The 24,745-nt window shown below is 39.2% G+C and overlaps 1 protein-coding gene across 5 annotated transcripts in view; it reads left to right on the top strand.

The window, feature by feature from the left end:
* PTPRN2 (protein tyrosine phosphatase receptor type N2) overlaps positions 1-24,745 on the top strand; it is a 561,093-nt gene that overhangs the window by 486,097 nt on the left and 50,251 nt on the right. For all 5 annotated transcript variants that reach the window (XM_010712395.3, XM_010712396.3, XM_019616265.2 and 2 more), the window contains exons 15-16: positions 14,917-15,064; positions 21,060-21,133. In XM_010712395.3, coding sequence (XP_010710697.1) covers positions 14,917-15,064; positions 21,060-21,133 — 222 coding nt within the window. The remainder of the gene's footprint in view (positions 1-14,916; positions 15,065-21,059; positions 21,134-24,745) is intronic.

Below are 24,745 nucleotides of genomic sequence, written 5' to 3'. Positions count from 1 at the left end.
TTCTGTTCCACTTCCTGTACCACTTCACTGAACTAAGAATGGAAGGGAGAGGTGGCAAGTGCTCACAAGAATTACCTACTTCAAGCATGACTTGTTACTGCTCTGAGAATTAGCCTGTGCCCTTTTCTTATTAAATTGCTACAAGGAATGGTGCCCAGGTTCCAAGCTGTTTTTCTTCTCGGTGTGGTTAGTAGAAAATATATTAATGTCTGTCAAAGATGGTTGGATTCTGGATTTGGCATGTCTTCAGAACAGGTTTCACTGACCGTGTATCACAGATGTGTTATTTAAAAGATGAATTATGTGGAGATTCTCCTCCTTTTGACCTGGCTGTTTGTACACCCTAAAATATTCCCATGAACATCCAATAGCCCTAACGTACAGAGCAACTGAGCTCCAGTGGCTGTCACAGCACAGTGAATTGAAGTATGTGTATTTGTACTTGTTTGATTAAATATGTGCATATACAACACATTCCTTTAATGAAAACAAATAAAAAATGACAGTGTCTCCTTACTGAATCCGTTATAGTTGTACTCTGAGCATTGGAGAGAATCTGATCATTACAAATGTGTTTAAGCATTTTTGCTTTAACATCAAAAAGGAACTGAGTGTGAGAAAACAAGGAACAGTCAGTTATTTTGTATGATTACATTATTTTCTTATTTAAGTAGATCTTAGTTTCTTGCAAAAAATAAAGACTGAAGGATTAGCAAAGCATACTCTGAGTTGTGTTCTTGCTGTCATCCAAATTCACAGAAAGAAGAAAACGTATTAAAGAAATTCGGTAAGACCAGGTGGTCTGAGTGAATAATTTCCCTTTCATTAACATATTCCCCTTATTAACTTTGTAATTAATTGTACATAGCTAAGGAAAGCTATGGAAATTGCATTTTGAGATGTATCAAAGCTGACTCTGTGCTGCAGACTTCCATGCAATTTACTATTAATGAAGCACGAGATGGAGGCCCCAAATCTATAATTATTACTTACTATTTGAATGACAAGCAAAGAATTTTATCAGCACAGTTTCAAATGAAAGGGGATTAGCAGCTAATGTTGAAATTGTTAATCTTTCTTATTAAAATAATTTTGACGAGAGTGTTTAGCCTGAAAGAGGTTTCTGGAATATCATTTACCATTAAAACAGCTATTTTTTGAGACTCAGTATGAATTTGTCTAAGTTTGACAGCGGGGTGCAAATATTTTTTTAAATGAATGAATATTTTATGGGAGTGAGGGCTGTTCATGTGTGAGCTGATGCCGAGCTGCTTGCTGTGTTCGTATTCCTGGAATGCGTAGCAGGGCGGTGGTACAATATCCATCTGACAAAAGTAAAGATGTCGGCTGAGATAACAATGGAAAAAAGCTGCAGCACAGCATCTGAGAGGTGAAATTGTGCCCAAGGCTGCATCTGCACACTGCTGATTAGCAGGTGGGAGCTGCATCAGAATTGGGCCCCAGATCTCCCTGATATTTCTATGTGGCAAAAAAAAAAAAGGTTATAATTATGTCTGGTAACGAAGTTTGCTCGTGTTTAGAGAGGTTTTCTTACTCCTCCAGATGATGGTGTGTTTCTAGGTTTTATTTTTACCAGTGTCACTTCATACCTTAAGATGAAACTTCAGTAGCAGGCCCTTCAACACCTCCCTGTGTGCTTATATGCAAGTACCATGTACAGCAGCAATGTCCTCGTAGAAAGGTAGATAATTATTTGTGGGCAGAGGTATAATACGCACATCTCTCAAATGTTAATGAAAACTAGTTGACATAACTTTTCAGTGAAATTTTTGCAATTGCCATCTCTTACAGGAGCATACAATTGAAGCTGGGGAGGTTGTTGTCATTGCTCAGGATGAGGAAACAGCAAATTTACAGTGACATAAATGGTGAAAAGCAAAGGAATGATAATTTATGAAATTTAATTTGCAGTGGTCTCTGCTACATAAATACTGGAGGAGATGTAAGTTAAACAACGTTATTAATTTGCTTGCATCCCATTATAGATAAAAGCTAACTTAAGAGATGTCACACGCCTTTTCCAGTGACAAATCTAAACAGCAGAATAAATAGAGGTCATTTAAATGCTTTGATTAAGACATGATATGTGTGAGTTAGGTGGACATTGTAAAAAGATAACATCAAAAGAACAAACACTAAGTAAACAGTCCCATGTTCCTGCACTGCCAGGGCACTGCTCTGATCTGTACCTGTGTGCAGAATGTGGGAATTTCTGCCAGTTCACTCCTAAATATAAAGGTTACAGAGCAAGTTTAGTATCTGTAGTCCTACAAATGTTCCTCTTCTGCCTGAGAAATGGCCTGTTGTCTTATCTCCTCATCGCTTCCTTTTACCTCTTGGTAACTCTGCGTTTGACCAGTTTGACTGAAAGCATTACACATTTTATTGCTTAATATTGCCTAGTTGCTGCCAGCGCACGTGGAATATGCTAACAGTGCCTAACACATTATTTCTTAAGGACATCTACATGTGACTTTTATGTCCTTCAAACTTCTGCTAGAGTCTAGAAAACTCTGCAGTCTCAGAGGATATGAACCAACCATTGACTTAGCATATGTGTGTACTAACAGATGAATTTTGGGATACTTTGCCCTTCAGGTGGTACTTGGGAGCCTGTAGGAGAAATTTTGATCAGAGTCCTGGGAGCTTTTCAACTAATTTCAGTAACCAAAATAATAATAATAATAAAAATCTGGCTCTTATACTCTTAGGCACTTTTGAGCATGTAGGTTCAAAGTTCTTTTTAAATGTCAGTGTCATTATCCTGTCTCTTTACTCCAGGAAGCTCAGGTCCTGATAAGGAACTGTCATGGCTAAGACTAACCTTAAGGTCAGAAGAAGAGCCAGGAGTAGACCCCCATTCTCTGGTATTCCAGTGCTCTGCTCTCACAGCTAATCCTACTGGTTCTAATAAACAAGGAATCATGTTAAAGGGTAATATTTTTGCCTTTCTCTTTTTGTCCCTTGTTGGCCTATTTTAAAGACATGAAATTGTGACGTGAAAGAATTTGGGAGTGCTGCCCCTGTGTTTGTCATATTGTATTCTGTTAGCTTAGTTTTGGCCTCATTATATAGCAAACTATTCCATATTTGGAAGAGATGATAGATACTAAATATGCATTAGAAAGCTTATGAGAAGCAAACTGATGCAATGTATGGTTATAGTTATCCCTGTGATGTAAAGGATGCCATCTACTCATTTTTGTGTCTCTTCTGAATTGAGAAGAAATACACTTCAAGAGTATATTTCAAGACTGCTAGATCCTTAGCCCTTGCACATACACACACATGCATCAATTGTTAGGTTCTTTATTTTGCTTTCTTCTTCTGGTTAGCAATAAGCACAACTTGTGCTGTCTATGCAAAACTGCTACTCTCACTTTTTCAATGCTTTCTTGTTGCTTCAGTGCTCAAAGAGAAGAGTTCCAAGGAAAAAGCACAGTGCACAGTTCACAGTTACTGGATATGCCTTCTTCTATAGCATTTTCTTCATTTACTGAGGTTTTTGGTTTTGTTTTGTGTATGGGAACTGTTGAGTCACAGCCTGAACCATTGATTGATCACCTGAGAGAAGGACTGAGTCAGCCTGTGGGAGCACAGGTGAAGGCAGTTCACCTGTGTGACCAGACTCCACCTCTCCTTGACCCCATTTAAGGGCTGACTGCCATTCGTGAAGGATCTCTTTCTGGAGATCCTTCCTCTGTGGAGTCTTTCCTGCAAGCCTAGGTCTTTGGATACAAGTGAGTATTCTTTCCCTGTTTGTTTCTTTTCCTGTTTTCACCATGGTAATCTTTCCAGCTGTAACATTTTGTTTTCTTTTTTAGTAATACAGCATCTTTCATCTTTTTACTTTGCTGTTTGTCTCTACTTGGCTTCTTTTTCTGTCCTCTTTCACATTGCATTTCCTTTCTTATTATCATCATTATCATCACCGTCTATCACTTAAAGTATTTTCATCTGTGGCTTAGATCAATGTTCCTTAAGCTTCTTTGCACTGTGATCCTTTACCAACTCATATACTTCAATGCAAGAGCAGGCTATATTTCTGCAGTTTACATCTCCACTTCACAACTCCTTTTAAATGCTTTTGTGAGAAAAATATTTGAGAGTCATTGAGTTGAGCCAACTCAACTGAAGATTTCAAGGAATATAGCTTAAAGGTAGCCTTAATATTTGATGTTTTCTGTCTGGGAGCTGAGTAGATACCAGGTACATCTTTGTCATGGTCAGCATTGTTCTGTCTGTCCCATAGTACAGTTTCAAAATCATCTTGAGTGCTGAGATTTAACCACTTGTGTGGTTCGAAGTTTCCTGGTTCTGGCTGTGATGTGAGTTTTTGAAGGAAAATGCTGATTACTCAGTCTGTTCTCCCCCTGCTTTTCCTCACAGGTGACTGTATGCTCATTTGTGCTTACACATAGTCTGCAGGTTCTGGATGTAGTGTGGAAGACTTCTTAGATCTCATGCTGAAGATTCTCAGTTTTCAAAAGAGTATAGATACAGACATCCGTATGTGTTTGTATATAGGAATTTTTTTCCAAAAAAAATCTCTGAAAAGTAGGTTTTTCTTTTGAGTCATGATTTGAAGCTGGAGAAACACTGTGTGACTTTTAATCATGCCTTTTAGAAGAGCAGTTTGAGTATTGCTTTTTTACCCCCTTGCTCTAACAGAGATGTTTAGAAATAATATTTTCCTTTCTACCTTTAAAAATGGCCACTGTCTGGCCAAGGCATGTTTTGTCCAACATTTTGTGTGTTGTGTCACTTTGATGTACTTGGTCATGGTTACCTGGGTTTTCCTCATCTCATTATCTCTGAAGAATTTGTCTACGCTTGAAGAGGAGATTATTCTTAAACATGACACTTTCAGAAATCTGTATTTACCTCTTGGTGATTTTTATATATAGTAAATGAAGGTGACTGTACTAGTGCTCTAAAAAGAGAGACAGACTTCAATTCATTAAAATCTAAAATTGCAAATACAGTATCCAACCGAGAATCCAAATTTAGATGCTTAATTGAGTTAGAGCTTGGAGAGGAAGAAGGCAGGGAATTTGGGTTTGTATTTTCAGGTAATTAGTATATAGTGATCTATTTTAAAAAATATTCATTTTAAATATATATTTTAATTAGCAGGAATAAATAAATCACAGCTATGTCTTGGATTGGGGTATGATGTTCAAACCATTAGTATAAATACATAGTGAGAAGAAGAGGTTGTGAAGAATAGGTTTTATGAGTAAGAAGAAAATGAGAATTTCCTGTGAGAATGGAATTGGACATCCAGTGTTTATCAGGAAGTATTCAAGGACTTGAGGTTTTTTTGGAAGTTTTTCTTCTACCTTTTGTTCAGCTGTGTAATGTGTGAAAGACAGAAGGGAAGCAAAGAGCCCTTCCCAAGGTGCCTACCTTGGGTGATCCTGGTAACACTGCCCTCATTGTAGTTGCTACAGTGAGAAGTTACCTTTAGCAGAGAGGTTTTGGTGTTTTGAATTCACTTTCATTTTTAAGAAATGTCACAACTCATCACATGCTGTAAAAGAGCAGTATTTGGCCTGGTCCCCTGATTATTTTTTTTTGGTATAACTTTTATTTGAATGCTATTAACTATTGAACAATTTTATTGTGAGATCTACTGTAAGATGTACAGAAGGACTGGAAATGAATTTTGTTTAATTCGTCTTTTACATTTTTATTATTTAATTTGGCATGTCTTGTACAAACAGAAGCTAATGTGCATAAACTAAATACCTGTATATTCAACCACTTGAACACTGTTTTTCTAAATGAAACATCCAAACCAAAACCGGTTGCATTGAAATGAGAGTATTTGGTATATTAGAGTTACCAAAATGACCAAAATGTTATCAGGTATTCGTGAAGGCTACACGACCTTCAGCTCTTTCTATAGGCACGGTCATGGGAAAAGGAAAAAACAGTGGTTGAGAAGCCTGAATTCTGAATTTCCCTGCGTAGCGGCTGTGTTAGGAGCATATTCTGTGACCCTGATTTTTGGATGATAACCCCAGGAAATTCTGTTCGGTGTTTCTGCCCTTTCTTTTTCCTGTCCAAGAAACGGCAGTGATACTTGCCTCTCCTGTAGAAGTAATGTGAGCTCTTTCAAATAGCTGGACAGAAGGAGCTATAGAAGTACAGAGATTGTAAGGGAACAGATTCTATTCCTTTTATGGTAATCATCTTCTCCTTTTTGTTGAGGTTTATTTAAAGCAAAATTATTGCAGCAGTGAAACTTCATAGGCATAATTTAGATCTCAAGGAAGAGGGTAAGGAGGAGGAGATGGAGGTGGCTGTATTTTAAGACCCAGAAGACACCATTAAGTAGCTGATAATTCTTGACAAGGGTTTCCTATGTGAATTTCCACCTTCTACTATGTTTAGTAAGAGCTTAGTAGAGTAAATATTTCATAATTAAACGTTCTATTTCTTAATGTTTAATTTCTTAGTTCTTTCCTTTCAAAAGCACATCTGCCTCCATGATTCCTGACTTTGGTAATATTTAGCTTCACATATCTTTCTAAGATTCTTTCTAGAGCTGAAAACTTGCATCAATCTACACCATGTTGTATCCAAACATTTCTTTGGGATTTCTTTGAGCACCTTTGGCATCTGGGAGCTGTTAGAAAAGGGATTAGCAAGTGTTTGTGTGACACACAGTGATCCCAGCACCTGCTGATTGGATTGAAGTAATCCTTTTACAAGTTACAAAATTCTATTATCAGACCGTTAAGAGAAGGGGAGACAGTAATATAAGTTACATCAAGGGTGTATTAATTTAGGTAAACAGAACATAAGTTGCCATCTAATGTACTTGTGAATTACAGTCATTCTGGCAAAAGTCACTCTGTAGTCATTAGGTAGATAATGTCATACACTGATCATGCAAGGATGGTGTTCCTCTTCAAACTCAAGGACAAGTGTTTTGAATTGCTTTAGATGGCGTGCCTGAAGCATGATTGTGCTCTGTGTATATGCTTAGTAGTTTAAAATGATCTTTACATCTAAAAATGTAACTGAAACTATGGAATGTCATCTTTTATTGTTAGTTGGCATCACCATTGAAGGTTATTAATTTCCTGATAATACATCTCTGATTTAATCAACCTAGCAAAATTATTCTCAACCAGACTGAGTAGTTGCTTTGTCAGAGAATTACCTTTCTTTTTTATTTTTCTTCATTATCTAAAGTATTATATATTATACTAATAGTGTTTTATGCCAAAATACTAGGAAAGCTTCAGAATGGTTTTCAACATTTAGTTTTAAAGGCATTGAAACTACTCTTTTTCACTGTTGTGAAATTTCACTCAGTATTTAAATTCTGAGAAATATAAAAAAAATTTAATAAAAACACAACTGTAGTAATGTGACTCCAACACCAAGGAGATAAAATAATTTCTCACTGTTTTTTTTATAAAGACTAAATGCACACCCTCATCCTTTTGTTTCTTGATATTTTTTTTTCATTTGTGGTTACTATAGACCATTCCCAGTGGTAACACTGGGAGATCCAGGATAGTATGGGACAAATGAGAAGAGAGCAAGGACCTCAATAATGAAAAGACTGACAAAACAGATGATAAAATCCTGGCTCCCATGAAATTGGAGTGTTTCCATTGACATAAGTGGATGCAGAATGTTCCTCAGGTTTGAAAGTATGTGAGAATTATCAACAGGCTATGAATTTATTGAGATTTGTCATATACACGTTCTGTGAGATAATGAAAATTAGTTGCCACAACGTAAATTTGATTTTATTTCATTCATGCATATATTGTGGCTTAAGTAGCCCAGTAATATCACAGTCTCCTACAATTGACATTGAAAATTGGATTTGCCATGGATTTGGTCTTGGGAACATGAATAGGCTCTATATTTTTGCTGGTTGGTTGGATCGGAACATCAAGAGCATCTGTTTCAACAGAAGTGTAGCCAATGGGGAAAACTGGGATGTATTGGTTGATTTTTATTTTTTTTAAAGAACTACATTGGTTGAGATAGTGCATCCTGTCTTTAAGGCCTGCTCTTCTGAAGAAGAAAGGTAGGAAAGATATGGAAGTAGAGCCAAACCACATCCATATACTTTCTTCTACATGGGTCACCACCGAGAGCATTCTTCATGGAAGCACACATGCTAAGCTTGCAGCCTCCAGGCTCTGTAAGAGCATTGCAGAAGCTCGGAAAGGTAGCTATTCTGTATTCAAGGAAGAGCCCAAAGTAACTTCAGTACTAATATGAAACTCTTAGGAGATGTAAGAGATGCTTATAAAACGTGAAGAAATATTTGTGTGGTCTGAATATGGTTCTTTCAAGATTCTAATAGTGATGCATCTTGGGGCTTTGAGCTGTACGAGACAAGTGTGGGTACCAGAGAGTGGAAGAATAATGCAATCATAATTTTAAGAAGGCGGAATGGGAAGAAGGAAAGAGGAGAAGAGAAATGCTCGTTTTCTTCGCTATTATGTGAGTCTAGACTCCAGTTCTTGAAAATAATGGAACACATATTAAAAAAGAAATTGCTGATTATCTAGGGAGAGACTTTTTTTTCAAGGGCACAAAAGGGAGATAAGTATGAGGGTCTCATTTCAGATGATGGGGAAGACTGGAGTCTTTCCTTTGTTTGCTAATCTCCTTCATCCTTTCCATTGAATAACAGCACAATGAGTAAGAATGTGCATAATTTTATACAGAGTAAATCTTGCCTGGACAAACTTGATTGCTTTTTATTTAACTAAAATTACAAAACCAAGTGAAATGAAGTGAAAACAACAGATGTAATATATCTACATTTTAATAAAGCCTTGAAACTGTCTTGTGAATAGTTAATTGAAAAATTAATGTCAGATTTTTAAGAAGAAAATCATGTGGACTGAAATGTGGCTAAAGAGTGATGCAAAAAGAGTAATGATTAAATGCTGTATGGTAGTGTCTGGCAGTGTACAGGAGTTGGTGGTCGTTGCACTTACATTTAGCTTTTTAGACAGTAATCTGGAAGTGGATGGAAATGACTTAATGACTTTCATGAGTGGTATCACACTGCAAGGTGCTGCACGGAAGTGATGACAGAGCAGTGATCCAGAAGCTTGGAAAGCTTAGACTTGAGAACATGTAAAACAAATAGAGTTAAATTATCTTTCAAGGAAAGCCATGAGAGGAGGGGCGTATATTTTACATAAATATGTTCATGGACCAGCACAGTAAGGACACCGATATACACAGAGGAAGTTTTATAGAAGAATAATATTTTTTTCTGAGCAGAACAGAGCTGAAATACATGGGTTGGTGATAATGAGTAGTAAATTAAGTCTGTAATAGGAAAGCCATAGTATTGGAATCCCTATGGAAAAGCCATCTCAGATGAGGACCACTGGTCCTTATTGGAAATATTTGAGTATTTCCACAAGAATGTGTAGTGCAGAAATACTTGTGTTTTGAGTATTAGTAATGAACTGTGGCTTGGACTTCCCCTTTAGATACAGACATCTGTGTGCAGCTTTCAAAATTTCTTTGTCAAGTAGGGAGAACAAGGCATTATTTGTAAACCTGGAGGTGGGTAATCAGAGCACTCAAACTTCTGTAGCCCATAAGTGGTATGAATGGAAAAGAGTAAGTTACTCTGAAGCCACTAGTGATAAAATATTGAGCCAGAAAAAAGGAAGGAGAGAAACGTGTGCTACATTGAAAGTAAATTCAATTTAAACAGAAAAGTATAATACACTTTTTTGTAGTGAATACATGCAGTGACTGAAATACGCACTGAAGAATGCGAAGGTTTGAGTACAATGACAAAAATGCTGGGAATGCCTACAGGAAAGAATCAAAACTAAAATGGCAAAAAAAAAAAAACCCACCTTTTACATATGCCAATCAGTGAGAATAGTAAAATGAATGGTTTCCAGTATGTGGGTTTTTTTTTTTTAGTGGCTTGTACACATTTGCAGTTGCTCTGTAATAGCTGAGTCTGATTCACCTCTATCTAAAACCCTTCTGAGGAGCCAGAGAAGTACTGTGGCACTGCCTGGCCCCAGTCACCTTCCCTACCCCACCAGCTCCATGCAGTGATGCAGGACCAGCCAGGACTGTGGAAGGGTTTGATTTCTCCAGAGCCTGCAGCATGTGCTGTGCCATTCTAGGGCACTGAGGGGAGAAAGGGTGGAGAGGTTGGCAGTTTGGTAAGAATGTCTGTGTTGGAGGAACTGATTACCTTTGGGAGTTATGCACCCTAAGGGCATGTAGAACTACTCTTGCTCTTACGCTGATTTGGGCAGCTCACTATTTAATAATGTCCAGAGTATGAAGAACAGGGACCAGAGGCTGAGTATGAGAATTATCCCAGAGCAACTGGGATTGATGATGTAGAAATGTACCATTTCACCAACAACGAAACATTATGAACCTGGCAGCAGTGCTGTGCTCACCCATGTTCTTGTTCCCCGAAGTAGCAAGGTACAGAGCAACAGCAGCTGAGATGTTGTTACATCTGGTTCTTTGCTCTCTGTACGTTTGGAAGAAGCAGCAGTGGTCTGAGAGCAGTGGTTCTCACGTTGTTAGGTGAAGGGTGTGGGTTGCAGTGGTCACCATTCACAAGGATTAAGATAATGTCCTATCCGCTTCTTCAGCTGACATCTGAGATTGAATTAGAGCTGTCAAGTCTGTCAGTTTAAGAGTTGCCTGTCCTTTCATTAAAGGAGACATCCTTAGCCAGGAGAAGAGTGCCTAATCAAGTACCATATTGGTGTATGTTGTCAAAAATAATTGCTTTTTCTAATAGCTGAACATCAACTAATAAAATAGGTGTTTTTAAAATGAATAGCTTGTCAGATGCAAACCATAGTGTCTATAAAGAAGATATTTGGAGATTGACCAATAAAAAAAGGACTACGATGGTTGGTTAACCTTAATTTAGCAGCAGAGAATGTATTGGATGCTACTTCTAAAGTAAAGAGAAAAGTGAAGGAAAAGGAAGTACTTTGACACCATAACGTAGCATCAACCAAGCACTCAGGAAATATTACCAAATCCAAGCCAGGCTGTTGGACTCTTTTTGTGCCTTTGTTCAGGCATGTGAGTCTGTCTTGGCATTTGCCCCTGGCACAGGATCTCTTGGCCAGAGATTCACTGTCCCTAAGATGTTTTTTCATCCTCTGGCTGAAAGCCAGTCTTTTCCCTTATGTCTGGTACATCTCACACAATAGTGATAGCTGTTTCTGCACATCCCCCTTTCCATGTACATTGACGGAGGTGGTGTTGCATCCTTGTTATCCTCAGGTTTGGTAGCAAGAATATCTACTCTGTGCATAGAAGAGAGTGCAGACTGGGCTTCCACTTGCCGTTGTGAAAGGAGAATTAAGACAATGTAAACTAAGGTATGTCAGATGAGGTGGTTGAGAAGGCTACTTAATTTAAAAAAAAAAAAGCATGTACTTAGGGCTGCAGGACATGTCTTGTTGTGGGCATCTTAGTGAGACCAGAGCTTTACCTTTTGTAGCAGGCTCTGAGGAGCATTGCAGTAGCAGTGTGACAACCTCTATTTATTTTGTCTGCTGCTGTGGACAGGGAAAATTATGTGCGTGTTTGACGTGTTGGTAATGAATTTCTTTTGTACCAGGCAAATGCTGTAAAATGTCTCATGAAAACATCCTAATTAAGGAGTGGATCTGAGTAGACATACAATCTCTAAAATATCAGAAGTTCCACTCAATTTAATGTACATCAGCAGCTCCCATGAGAACATTTCAAAATCACTAAGCTTCTGTTTAGCAAAATGGGGATGAGAGTAGGGGCTCTGAAGGACTGTAAATGAAAGATTGCCTAACTCTGAGGGAATTGTCTGACTTCTGAATGTTTTAAAGCAGGCTTCTTTTTCAGCCACTGTTTAAACATGTGCATAAAGCAGATGTTCATACTGAGCAGAGTCTTCCACAGTATGTAGTCCCAATACCTTTTCAAGATCTGGCAGAAGTGCCCTATGAATCTCATCTGCGTGATGCAGGAACTGAGATTATGGAAAATGATTCTGGTGTAAGTGAAGGTTTCAGTGTTTTTCACTTGTGCATTTATTTTTTACATTCAGAATTCCTTGAAAAAGGAAGCTAAATGTAGAAAATATTCCTTCTAGAGGAGAGATGAGTTGTTTAAAAATTCATATTCACTGAAAGCAAAATACTTTAGCTATGTCATGCTTAACAATTTAAAGCATATTTTTAACTTTCTTTATAAAATGTAATCTTTGAGGTCATCAAATAGAGAAGTTGGAGCCAGCAGGAAGCTGCATGCTCTGTGCAGCCCTGCCATAGGAATCAGGCATTCATTGACCCTTTCCTTCACGGATCCCATGATATTTTGTAAAAGTTCATTGTTGGCAGACCCGTGTATCTGCATAAAGTGTTCCTGAAGTCTGAGTTGATGGACATGTCAAAGTGAAACAGATTATAGAACTGGAGCTCAGAATGGGAAGGATCTGGCGGACTGCCCCATGTCTGCCTGAGCTCTGCCTGCTGTGTTCAGAACTGTTCTTCTCAAGCAGGAAGCCTGCCTCAGTGATGCTGTCAGATGTCACTGCTTTTTTTCCCCCCCACTTTGCCTCGCTACAATTCTTATGTACCAACTGTTCTCTGCATGGGAGAGATTATTTTTTTCTGGTATGTGCAGTATCCAGGTCTAGGCCTGGATTTACTGGATAAAAAGAGTAGGATCTCCCCCTTTCTCCAGCAGCAGCAGCCATTTGGCAAGGACAGTTAGCTGTAATTAGTGATAACTAGTGTCAGGACAAGTGGAAATGGCTTTAAGTTGCTCTGGGGGAGTTTCAGGTTGGGTATCAAGAAAAATTTCCTATCAGAAAGAGTGATGAGGTATTACAGCAGGCTGTCCAGGGAGGCGGTGAAGTCACCATCCCTGGAGGTGTTCAGGAGCCATGGAAATGTGACACTGAGGGATGTGGTCAGTGGGTGTGGTGAGGATGGCTTGGTGGTTGGACTAGATGATCTTAGAAGTCTTTTCTAACCTTCATGACTCTATGATGGATTCTATGACAAGCGAAGTGCCAGGGGATGAGTGATTCTCTCCCAGCAGCCTGGGCTGGGTCTGTTCTCACTGACCTACTCCCCTCATGGAGCTGCTCATGACCCCAGCTCCCCATCCTGCAGGCAAAGGCCCCATCCCCTGCCTTTTTTTTCTGCTCATTTTCACAAAGAAGCAATCACACAGTGGGTTTTTGATTGTATCTAGGCCACCACTATTTTCTGCCACCTTTAGAAGCCTTTCTTCTAGCACAGTATGCTTCCTTAAAGGGACATTTAGCTGGTCTTTCTGGAAACATCACTTCTTGAATTGCTTTTTGGCAACAAGCATGATTTATAAATCTCGTGGAAAGACGGACACATGCAACAAACCTTGCACAGAGATATAGCTGTGTGTTGGAAGCAATTTTGTAAGTGAAATTGTTCCCATGCCCAATTCGGTGAGGAGTGCAGTGAGCGACAGCTTTAGCAGTGCTCAGTTTGGCAGAAGATGAGCTTGGAGCTTTTTGCACCTTCTGCTGAAGCTGCTGAGAGGACAGGACTGCCCTTCATTAAAGCATGTTTGAAGATTCCTCAGTACAACAGAGGTGCCATGAGGGGGGGGAAATTAAGCAATTAAATTTGTTTTTTTATACTTTCAGGGGGATTTTCTTTTTTCTTTTTAAACAAGAATGTTTCCTAAACAAGTGTAGATGGGGCTGCAGCAGGGCATGCTCCAGCAGGAGCCAAACTTTCAGTGTATTGAGGAGTTTAATTTACAGATATGAGCTGGGTGTACTGTGTGGTTACTATGTTGCTCTGGAAAGTAATTTGAATGGGTAAGCAGACACGCAGTACCAAGTGATAGCTTTCTTTATTTCATTGCTGCAGAGAGGGAAGAGGTTCTTCCCAAACATTCCTCCTTCCTACAGTCTCCCCCTTACCTATTCGGAACAATTTTCAGGACCATGGGGTGAAGGAGCAGGTTCTTATTTAAATTCTGGAAAACCTCTGGATGCGAATTCCCAACCCAGTGCTGTACAGAACCTCTGGTCTTGTGAATGCCTCAAAGACTTAAGATCTGCCCTAATATACTCTAGTGGGCTGTCATTCCTGAGATACCAGTTAAATTTTCTTTGAAGGTGAGTCCCCTAAATATGGTTTCTTTTACTGAAGAGCAGTACAAGGCACAATCCTTAACAGTAGATATTAATTTACACCACCTTCTCAGTGCAAGGCTCACTCTGCTCATGGACTGGCACAGTATGAACTCCTTGTTGAGCACTTAAGTCTGGCAGTTTTTAAATTCTCAGAAACTGTATTGTTGATGATCTGAGTCTACATATGCGCTTGAACATTAGTTTTAAAAGCCTTCTGTTTGAGTACAGATGTTGTCGTAGCAAGTTGTTTTTATTGATGGGTGCTCATTACTCTTCTGTTGCCCAGTGAAGTGGGCAGTTGTGCTTACATTTTTCTAGACACTAGAGAAATATCTTGCTCCCCAAGTTCCACATCTGGAGGTTTCAGGCATTTCTTTTCAGTTAGTGCTGGTACATATTAATGATCTGATTTTTGTATAGCACAAATGAGGTTGAAGTAAAGTCACATCAGTAAATGAATTAGCAGTCAGACCGAGTGTGGTGTGTCCCAGAGCTCAGGATTTCTACTCTGATTTTTTCACTCCTGACCATTCTCCCCTCACTTCAGGATAAAGGCAATTTCTGAGCTTTCAATGGAAACAAGTTCTGAGCAAATACTTATTTGGAGAAGCTCTGAATCATTACTTATGTCTTCCCATTCTGCTTTCCATCCTGAGATGCATCCTTTAGCTTTGAGACCAGATAAGCCAATGCTTAATACAGTATTCTTTTAATTCCAGTCCTACATGGAAGATCACCTGAAAAACAAGAATCGTCTGGAGAAAGAGTGGGAAGCTCTTTGTGCTTATCAGGCTGAACCCAATGCCACCACTGTTGCGCAGAAGGAGGAAAACGTGCAGAAGAATCGCTCCCGGGCTGTAGTACCATGTACGTATACTTTAATTTCCATGGCTACTTCTTAAATTCTTTAGCTTTCTCAATATCCTTTGCACAGTGCTTGGAGAGTTTACAGATGCCAGGCAAACAAAATACAGAGTAGTGTACGTGTACACTAGAGAAGTGTAGCTATGAATATGGCTGGATCCATGTCCTGTTGTCATTTCAGAATGTGTTTGTCTTCTCATAAGTTCCATATATGTTACAAAAATGCACAATTATGTCACCGATTGCTGCTGCTGCAGCTGTGCTATCTCATGAAATTCAATAGCCAGAGTGCTTTTCAATGTTGAAATATACTTTCTGTGCAAGAGTGGCATCTGTAGCCATTCAACAGAAAAGTTTGGCTTGTTTGGACAAGTTGGTATCGTGTCCATCCAACAGTAATACCAGCAGTCTATAATCAGAGCTGGATGATCTGTTTATCAGATACTCAGCTGTACTGAATGAGCCCCTCTAGGCTTCAGTAGATAAGCTTGCAAACTGGCTTCTTTCTCTGCTAGGATTAGGATGAAAAGAAGGAAAATAAAAAGGGAGCCAGTTTATATTCCTAGAATGTGCTTTTTCTGTAAGCAGCCACTTTTTTGAGTTTGAAATAAAAAGAACATGCTTTTCTTATGCAAATGTATTTCTCACAGTTTACATTGGTAATCTGCGGCCGTGTGTTTCATTAAGCAACCAATGAAAAAAAAAATTGAAGCTGAGAATATATGCAGAGTCCACAGCAACAAAAATGCTCTCAGCCAGTGTGCCCACAATTTAGCTGGGTAGCTTGGCGAACATATACAGCTACTTTAATTTTTCAAGTGCCCTGAAAACGTTAATTTTCCCTGTGAGACCCTTAAGTACTATTTTTCCTTTAGAAGTGGGAAAATGACAGGTAAAACATTAAGTAAATGTCAGAGCCAGATTTGGAGTGAAGACTTTTTGGAGCTACTTGTAATTTCCCTGAGCCCATCAATTCCCACATTTATTTCAGTGGGATTTGGTTCTCCTCTTAATTTAGAGATTTTCTGCAATACTGTGCTGCTTAGGAGAGGAGCGCTATAACTTGGCAATACACGTTCTTATGAATAAATAACATGCTGGTCAAAAGTCTGCTAGGACAGTAGCAATACTTGATTGACTTCATGTGTTTGGGGATCGTGTCTGTAGAAAAGTTCTAAAAAAGTAAGGATGGAAGTTAAAGGAGTGTAATACCTCTGTGCTCTTTTCCACACACCCCCTCCCCCTCAAAATAGCATTTATGGACATAATCTGAAGTGAAAACTGCTCCATAACATGTATTGATCCGTGTTGATCTTTCTGCTTAAAGCATTCTTGTTAATGTGTACTTCCAGTTGGGCTGTGTTAAGCTGCTCTGAGTCTCCGTTCATGAATGAAACCAGATTGTTCTGGGTCCTGCCTTGGAGGCAGCATGGAAGCTGCAGGTGTTGCCAGAAATTGATGCTGGTTGTTGAGCTGATGCAGTAAGCGTGTCTGCATAATGCAGTGAGGAATAAAGCAGGAACCTTCAGGCCATTCTGGCAGTGAGTCCAGAAGCAATATAGCTGTAGCAGCGCTAAAGAGCAGGGAGTTCTAGCTTAGGTGTCATGCCACACTAGACAGCTGAGCTATTTTCAGAGGTGAGTTGGCAGTCTGTCTCTTTTCATCGTATCATACCACTTGGATGGATCAGCCTGTAGTGATCAGCCATGGGTGTACAACTTCCTGCCCCTTTCTTCTTGCATAGTGTGTTGTGTGCCTGTGCTATCCATGTGCACAAGCACAATGGCTACAGTTTATCTGATGCTTTAATTAGAAGTGTTTTGACACATTTAAAAACTGGTCTGACTTTTGCAAGAGTAAATAGCAGTCTGTTGCCTTTGTTACAATGTGGAAACTTCTGTTCTGGCTATGGGTGTGCTTGGAACTTTCCTCTTTGCTTGAGTTGCACAAAACTACCTGCTCTCCCTTTCCCAGAGCTGTGTGTGTGCTGGTAAACAGCTGTCATGTTGCGTCCTTAGAACTACTTCAGTGGATGAAAAGTGTGGCATTTTGATAAGATCTTGGTTATTGTAGACTCTAAAATTAGGGGTGAGGAAAAAAAAAAAATTTAGCATAGGTCTCTTTTTTTTTTTTTATGTTGATAGGCTTTTGATATGCTACTAAGTTGTTATGCTGCATTCAGTGTATTCTCAACCCTGCCCTTTTCATATTTATAATCACCTTGACAAGGTATACCAAGGATTGCCAATTCATATAAAAGATTTCATTTTAGGAAGGCTTCAAAGAAGCTTTCATAATGTATTGTATTTACTTCATGTTTTCCTTTCTTAACTGATCTTAAAATATGAAGGTATTATTTTTACTGGTTACACAACTGATGCCATTTATAGATGTCACAGTTTTATCATAACTTACTTTTACCTATCTTCTCTGTATACAAGTTAGTGTCAGAATCACCTTGACACTTTAGTTAACGTAGTTAATTAACTACTTGTTCAAAAAGTTCTGATAAGTAATTTAGACCTGGGTTGGTAAATAACATCCTTTTATCCAAGCAACAAGCATTGCAGTAGTTTAGGGTGATGGAATACATAGATAAACTTATCTTTTTTTTTTTTTTAAACATTTGGCGAATGCTCTGGGATAAGTGAATTTGATTTCATTTCAGATCTCAGAAGAATTCCATGTTGTATAGATAACCTATGGACAAAATAACTGATCGGTAGATTCAGATTCTTCACAGATCTTCAGACTGCCTTGCTTTTGCTCCTCAATACTTATTCACATTCTTACCCCAGTTCTGCACAGTGTTTTTATACATTCATGTGTGGGCAGGAAACAACAGTCTAAATCTACAAGGAAAAAAAGAAAGACATTCCGGGCAGAATGTGCCATCTTGATTGCTGGGAGATGCACCCTGCTGTGCAAAGCCTGAATTCATACAGCCCAAAGCTTCCTGTATCCATTGTTTCCAGAATTTCTTGTTGGTTCTATTCCTTCAAAAGTGTCTAACTAAAAGGACACAGAAGACAAAAAGCATTAGGTAAGTTGTAAGTTATACCGCCAAGCTTTCAATCCTCATCTGGAAAACAACAGAGGTAATAGATCTTCATTAAGTCACAGGGCCACTGTCAGATATGTGGAAGATTGTGAGATGGTATAGTACTGTAGTATTGGTGATTGTTGAAGTAATTCGGAGTTTTTGGGCCCAACTTGGCTGCTTAAATGTAGGAATTCAGTGCCATTTGAGATGCCTGAATTATTTGAGGCCACCACATATTGCTAGAAGGAGTAACACAGGCTTTGTGGGAGACCTGTGCACTGCTAGCCAATGGCCTGAGTATCCATGTAGTACAAACTCATATCTGCTGTATATTTTATCCTTTGTCCTCCATCCTCTACGCTTACACTTTGTATGTATGTAAAACACAACTTGCATTGTATTTCTCCTCAGCTGTAGGTTGGTAGTAGCCTTCTTGTTTAGGAAGCTTCTCTTCTGTACACTTCCATCTACGCGTTTTATTTTTCTTTCAGCTGTGGTTTGGCTGGAGTGATAACAAATGCAAAACAGTGCAGTATTTGTCTGTAGCTATTGTAGACATCTGAAATGATGGCTAGTTGTAGCTTGCCCAGATTGCAACAAGTAACAGTATTTCTTTCGTTTTTTCTCCTCTCCTATTTCTTCATTCATCTTTCCTGCTTACTTCTTAGATTGAGCTAATATTTCTTATGTTCCTCTCATCCTTCTATTCTGTATTTCTTTTCTTTTTGTATTTCCTGCTTCTCTTGCTCCTCTTTTGACTCTAACATAACAAATATTTAGTTTACAAAAAAATAAACACTTGTACATTCAGCATTTTTCCCTACTGCTTATTGTTGCTTGTTGATCATGTTGACATTGCTCATTTTAAAGTGTCCGTTGCATTTTTTTTCTGCTTGTTTTGGAGGCACTATTATGCTAGTTCCTAGAAGCTTTGAAGTGATAACAGGCATAGGCAAGCACAATCTGTTCATTGTCAATATGAATGCTCAATGCTGCAACTGAAGCACACGTGGGTGAAAACTCTTGATATATGCAAAAGAGATGTGTCCAACCTCTTTTGCACCCTTTTTTTTTTTTTTCTGACAGCAAGTACGGAGTCTCACTACTACTGAAGTATTGTCTTGTCTAACCTTGCAGGGCAGCAGGATAATGATAAGGTTACTCTCTAAAGCAGAGAGTAGGGATGAAATACTGTGTTTAAAAAAAAAAAAATTCTAAAAGTACATATCTGACTCTTGACTTTTTATTGGAGAACCATGCTGACATCTATTTGCTAACTACTGATGAATCAGTCTCCACTCTCTCCCACATTTATTACTTGAAAATTCCTTGCATGTTTTCTTTGGTGATTAGTTTAAATGGTTTTGCTGTCCAAGGTATGTGCTTTCTCTTCAGTGCTTACTTGGCCTAAGATATGTGAGATCACATTCAGTGCACTTAACCTGTGTAAGTGCTATTGTTTCCAAGCTGTCCTCAGGCACTCTGTGGGAATGCTCACTGTAAAGCTTCCTATAAAGAAAAAAAAACTCGTTTTTGTTTCATATTTTCAGCATAGCGGTGCTAAAGTAAGCGTGGAAGCAAACAATATACATGAGCGAGCTCTCTTTCTTGATTTGATCCTCGTGCTATGTTGAAGACTCATCTTGTGTGAATAGTAAAGAATGGATCTTCATTTGTTTGACATGCCTGTGCATGTATCTAATCTTACTGCAGGAGAAGACCTGTGGGTTAAATTTTTGTGACAATCTAGTGACTGTAAGCAAGTCTTCATTAAAGTCATACAAGCAAACTTGGAAGCCCCTGAAGTAGAGGCTTCCGGAAAGGGCAGCTCCACAACCTCTCTCTGCAATGCACTATGCAGGGTAGCTTTGCTGAGGAATGTGAACTGTAAAGGTTATGTATCAGATAAAAATTGTTTGAGATTCATATGTAAAGATTTAGACACCTTTGCCATAAGTTATCTGCATGTGGTCTGGTCTTCCTTCTCTGGCTGTTGGAAAGAAATGGGTGCTTTGTGAGTGTAATTTGTCTCGCCTGTTTGAGACAGCTAAATCAGGAAGAGATGATTCATGACCCAGAAACATTTTTTTCTTAAAAAGTCTAGATGACTGGAACAGTTGCAGACATCTGCATTGTCACTTTCTAAATACAGACAAATAAATCCCATCTATTACATACATTCTGAAATTCTAAATGAAGAGATCTAGTGTTTTGGATGTACCTGCTGTAAACATAATTGAGCTACAGCCATTAAAAATACAAATTAAAAATGGTAAAAGAACTGTGACAATAGACAACCCCATGAATAAGTCTCCTGTGTCCAGAGCTGCTGTGTTCTCTACCAGTGATGCCTGAACTGGCTCCGTGGCCAACAGTGCAGCAACATCTGTGTGTGCTCCACTCATACATTTAGTTGTAGATGTGCTGTGTTTTCTCTCTCCTAGGAGCATTGCCAAGTCATATTGTCTCCTCACATCACTGGCATAGCACCACGCAGCAGTGGTGTTTGATCAGGACAGATTAACTTTCTGTCCAGCTCCAAATTGTGCTTCGGTGTTCCTGCTGTTCGTTTTAAAGAGAAGCCAGATGGACAAAGTCCATCAGCTTGCTTCTACCATGACCCTGCAAACACAGGAGTGTTTTCTGTAATACTGTTTTTTTTTTCCTAGTGACTTTCCTAGTTTAAATCTTAAACTCCCTGGGCAGCACCATATTGTGGTGTACACCTATTGATACTCAGCCTCTGAGATATCTCAGCTTCATTCCTGAGCCAGGCTATGACTGTGTGGTTGTATCAAAATTATGCTGCATTAGGAGTCAGAAGAAAGTATCCTGTCTGCTGCTTACCCTGTTTGCCTTTCTTGAAGTGCATGTTAATCTGACTTTGAATTTCAGTTTACTTTACAATGGATAGGATACTTGTATAGAAACTTTCATCTCTGTTTGCCTTTGCAGATGATCACTCCAGGATATGTCTGAAAGCTGAAAATAGCCACGACAATTCAGACTACATCAATGCTAGCCCAATTGTAAGTACAACAGTTTATGAGAAATAATCCAAGTAATCTTTTTCCTGTATTTCCATGCTGTTAAAATATTCTAACTTGGAGTATCTCACTGCCTCACAATGCTGATGTTTCAGTGTCCTTTGAAACTGAAGAGAAAATCTCCTACAAGTGCATTCAATTCTCATGTGGATTTTGTTTCAGAACAACAGAGATGCTAGGTAGTTGTTCTTCTATCTCACAACAATGTCAGTTTTCTTTACTTGATATTTGCAATGTACTGATGATAAATATCAGTGATATGCCTTTTGCTTAGCTGTCCTTCTCTGAGGAGACTAAAGTTGGTTGGTAGACTATAAGAAAGAGGTAGACTCTTAAGCACTGTCTGCTGTGGTAGGACAAGGGGAAATGGTTTCAAACTAAAAGAGGGGTAATGGATGTAATAAAAAGGTTTTTACAGTAGGGTGGTGAAGCTTGGGCACAGGTTGCCCTGAGGTGTGGATGCCCCATCTCTGGAGACATTCAGGGTCAAGCTGGACAGGGCTCTGAGTGTTTGATGGAGCTGTAGTGTCCATGTTCATTGCAGGGGGGTTGAACTTGATGATCTTCAAAGGTCACTTCCAACTCATACAATTATGTGAACTATGATTAATTCAATTTAAGCTTGTCTTACTGGCTAATGTCATAAGAGGAATGGTTTATGCAGGTGCGGACAACCAACCTTCCCAAGCTTCTGAATTTCTGGAGCAAGAAGTGACATTTCCTTTTCCCTTACTTCATCTGTTGCATTCCTAGTGCGTAGCTATGTGTTTCTTAGCCCTCCTGGTTCTTTGGAGAGCTTGCTGTTTTGAAAGGAATAACAAGTTCCCTTACCTCTTTATGTTCGTTCAAACTGTGAATTAGGTCTGCCCAGCTGTTGCCTCTGGATACCTCAGCATGGCCCAGCTGCCCTTTCTTGTCCTACTCATGCTGAGTATGGATCCTTGCTAGTCTGTGAAAGGTGATAGGGAGAAAAGCTCTCTATTTTTAGACACAAAGCAGGTTTGATGGAGCCAGTAGCGTTGCCCTAACCAGTCTTCTCTATGGAAGCATCAAGATGCCATTTGAAGGGGAAGAAAGGAGCTGTGTTTTTGACCTCTATGGAAACTACTGCGATGCATGTCACTTTGCATGTGGTTTTTATGCACATTACTGGAGAAAATTAGAGTGAAGCTCTATGGTAAAGAATTTAGGAGTGGGCTGTGTGTGCCATTACTGTCTTGTTTTCCTGGGGAGTATCACTCCCCCAGTTAAATCAATTCATGTGGGCAAAGCTACTGACAATTTGCAACAGCATGAGATTAGAGGCTGCTTTCTTCCAAGATTGTTGACAATACTTTCTCCCCCTCTCCCTGCTCCCCCCAGAAGAAGGAAGAAAAAACATCAAAACTTTTCTCTGAGCTTCATATTCTTTACTTTGATTGGAGTTCAAAAGCCTCATTTCATTGCATATATACAAATGTTTTATTCAAAGAATTAAAATACAAAGAATGCAGCAATCTTCAGGAGATTTTCGTCTTTGACTGAAGATAGACAAGAGCACCTGCAGTCTTCAGGGATTTCCAGCTGCCATTTCAGAGGACAAGGGTAAGATGTGCATGGATTGAAGCTGTTTTGAGGCATCTTTAAACATTTCTAGACCAAGCTTCAACTGGCCTCGGGATCAGATCATCTGAGTAACTTTGAGCTCCAGGAAATTTATATCCCACTTATAAAATCATACACAGAGGCTCAACTCCAGGACTTCAGTACTCCTTTTCTCTGTTGGGTGAATTCTGTTTGCTCAGGCCTTTATGTCATAGCAGGAGCTGAGAGGCTCAGAAGCAAGTCCAAGTGTTAACGGGGACTGAGATGCTGTTTTCCTTTAAGTGCTTGGTGTTAATTTGTACTACTTCAAGAAATGGAACTATGACACTGTTAGATATGGTTCTAAACCAGGTTAAGAGCTGGCAGTAGCACAGTATTTTTACTGAACAAGTGAGTATGGATTCTGCAAGTTGCCCAGAAGTCAATGTGGGCACAGTCTAACTGGTTTTGGCACACAGATTTGCTTGATTGATGGGTAAAATCTGGAATGCGTTTATATGCCTGTTTCAATTTTATTTCTGGATTATAGTATAGATATTCCCTTAATTACATTGATGAGACAAGTGTTACATCAAGTAGTGTTGGGAATAGAGAAGCTAAGATATTCCACTGACATAAACAGCAAGATATTTATGTTGACTGGATGCACCATGTTACTGCAGGGAGAGGGTCTCCACTGGTACAGCATTTAACTCTACTGGTTTTACAGGAGGTTCTAGTCTGGTCTCTCCAGCACTCAAGGATATTTTCTACTACAAGGTTAGGAGATATTTTCTTTTATGTAGCTTTCCCAGACCCAAGAGTTTTGTCTAGTAAGAAAAGTCACACAAGCTGAATTTTTTCAGGTTGTCTCCCTGTCTCTTCATGTGCTCAGAGATACGTAAGTACACAACTGTTTGTCTAGTTTGGACAAGCACCTGTGGTCTTTCATTAGCCATAGAAAACTGCCAACAGAAACTGTTAAGCTCCACTTCTTTGTGGTAGGGATCCTACAGTGTGGGAAGGAGTGCCAAAGCCCACATTTGCGTAAACAACCTATTAGCCCAAGGAGAGAGATGCTCCAGATGGTTTTGTGAGTTTGTTTAGCTAAATCAATAGTTGTGCTGTTTTGAAAACAGTAGTTAAAATGTGTTTCCTGAAGGTTGATGGGAGGAAGTCACTAGTTTGCAAGCCTGTAGTTTAGAAAGATTCCATGCAAACTGCTTCATTTCAAGAGAATGAGATCTTTAGGTTAGAGTAGATTTTTTTTTGTTAATCTGGAATTGTTTTTGTACGGTGAGGTAGAATTTAGGAGTGATGGAGACTTTCAGTGCTGTTCACCACTTTGGAAGCCTGCCAAAATATTCTGTCAGGCCCTTGATTCTGCAGTACTTCCTGCACTGTTAGCAGGTCACGCTTGCTATTACTACTACTGTTTGTTTGAGATATTTTCTGTTTGTGGATTTGGAGTAAAAACAAGTCTACCTTTATTCACTCTCCTAAAGTTCTGCTGTTTCTCTCTTCAAGAACATTGTCTTCCTACTTAACCAACATCAATAATTACCATGTCAGTACTGTGATGCTGCTGGTGCACTTGTACCTCCCAGTGCTTGGGTTGGGAGAGCATTGTGAACTGCAAGATGGGCACTAATAGCAGAGGCTCTAAACTGGAAGAGGACTTCTCCTCCCTGCATGTGTGAGCTGTCTGCCAGGGGAAGAGTGCAGAATAAAGTTATTATATTTGAGCTTTGGGTAGAGAGGCTTCCAGTCATGTATGTGTTGCTGGGTATCCAGCTTCTAGGTCAGTGGTCCAGTCTCCAGCTGGGCATCACTCAACCTTGCCTACTGTGTTCTGCTGCACTCATTTAGAACTTAAAAAAAAAAAAAAAAAAAATCCCAATTGCTAAACAATGAGCTGGCCACCTGCCCACATCTTCCTTCATTTAAAAAAAAAAAAAAATGCTGCCCCCTCAAGAGCAGCTTTCCCTCTAGCATGTTGTGAAAACTGGGGTTAGATTGATGGTCTCAGTA

Source organism: Meleagris gallopavo, chromosome 6, assembly GCF_000146605.3.
Source record: "Meleagris gallopavo isolate NT-WF06-2002-E0010 breed Aviagen turkey brand Nicholas breeding stock chromosome 6, Turkey_5.1, whole genome shotgun sequence".
In the NCBI taxonomy this organism is placed as follows: Eukaryota; Metazoa; Chordata; class Aves; order Galliformes; family Phasianidae; genus Meleagris; species Meleagris gallopavo.
This window is presented reverse-complemented; position numbering and strand designations above follow the sequence as displayed.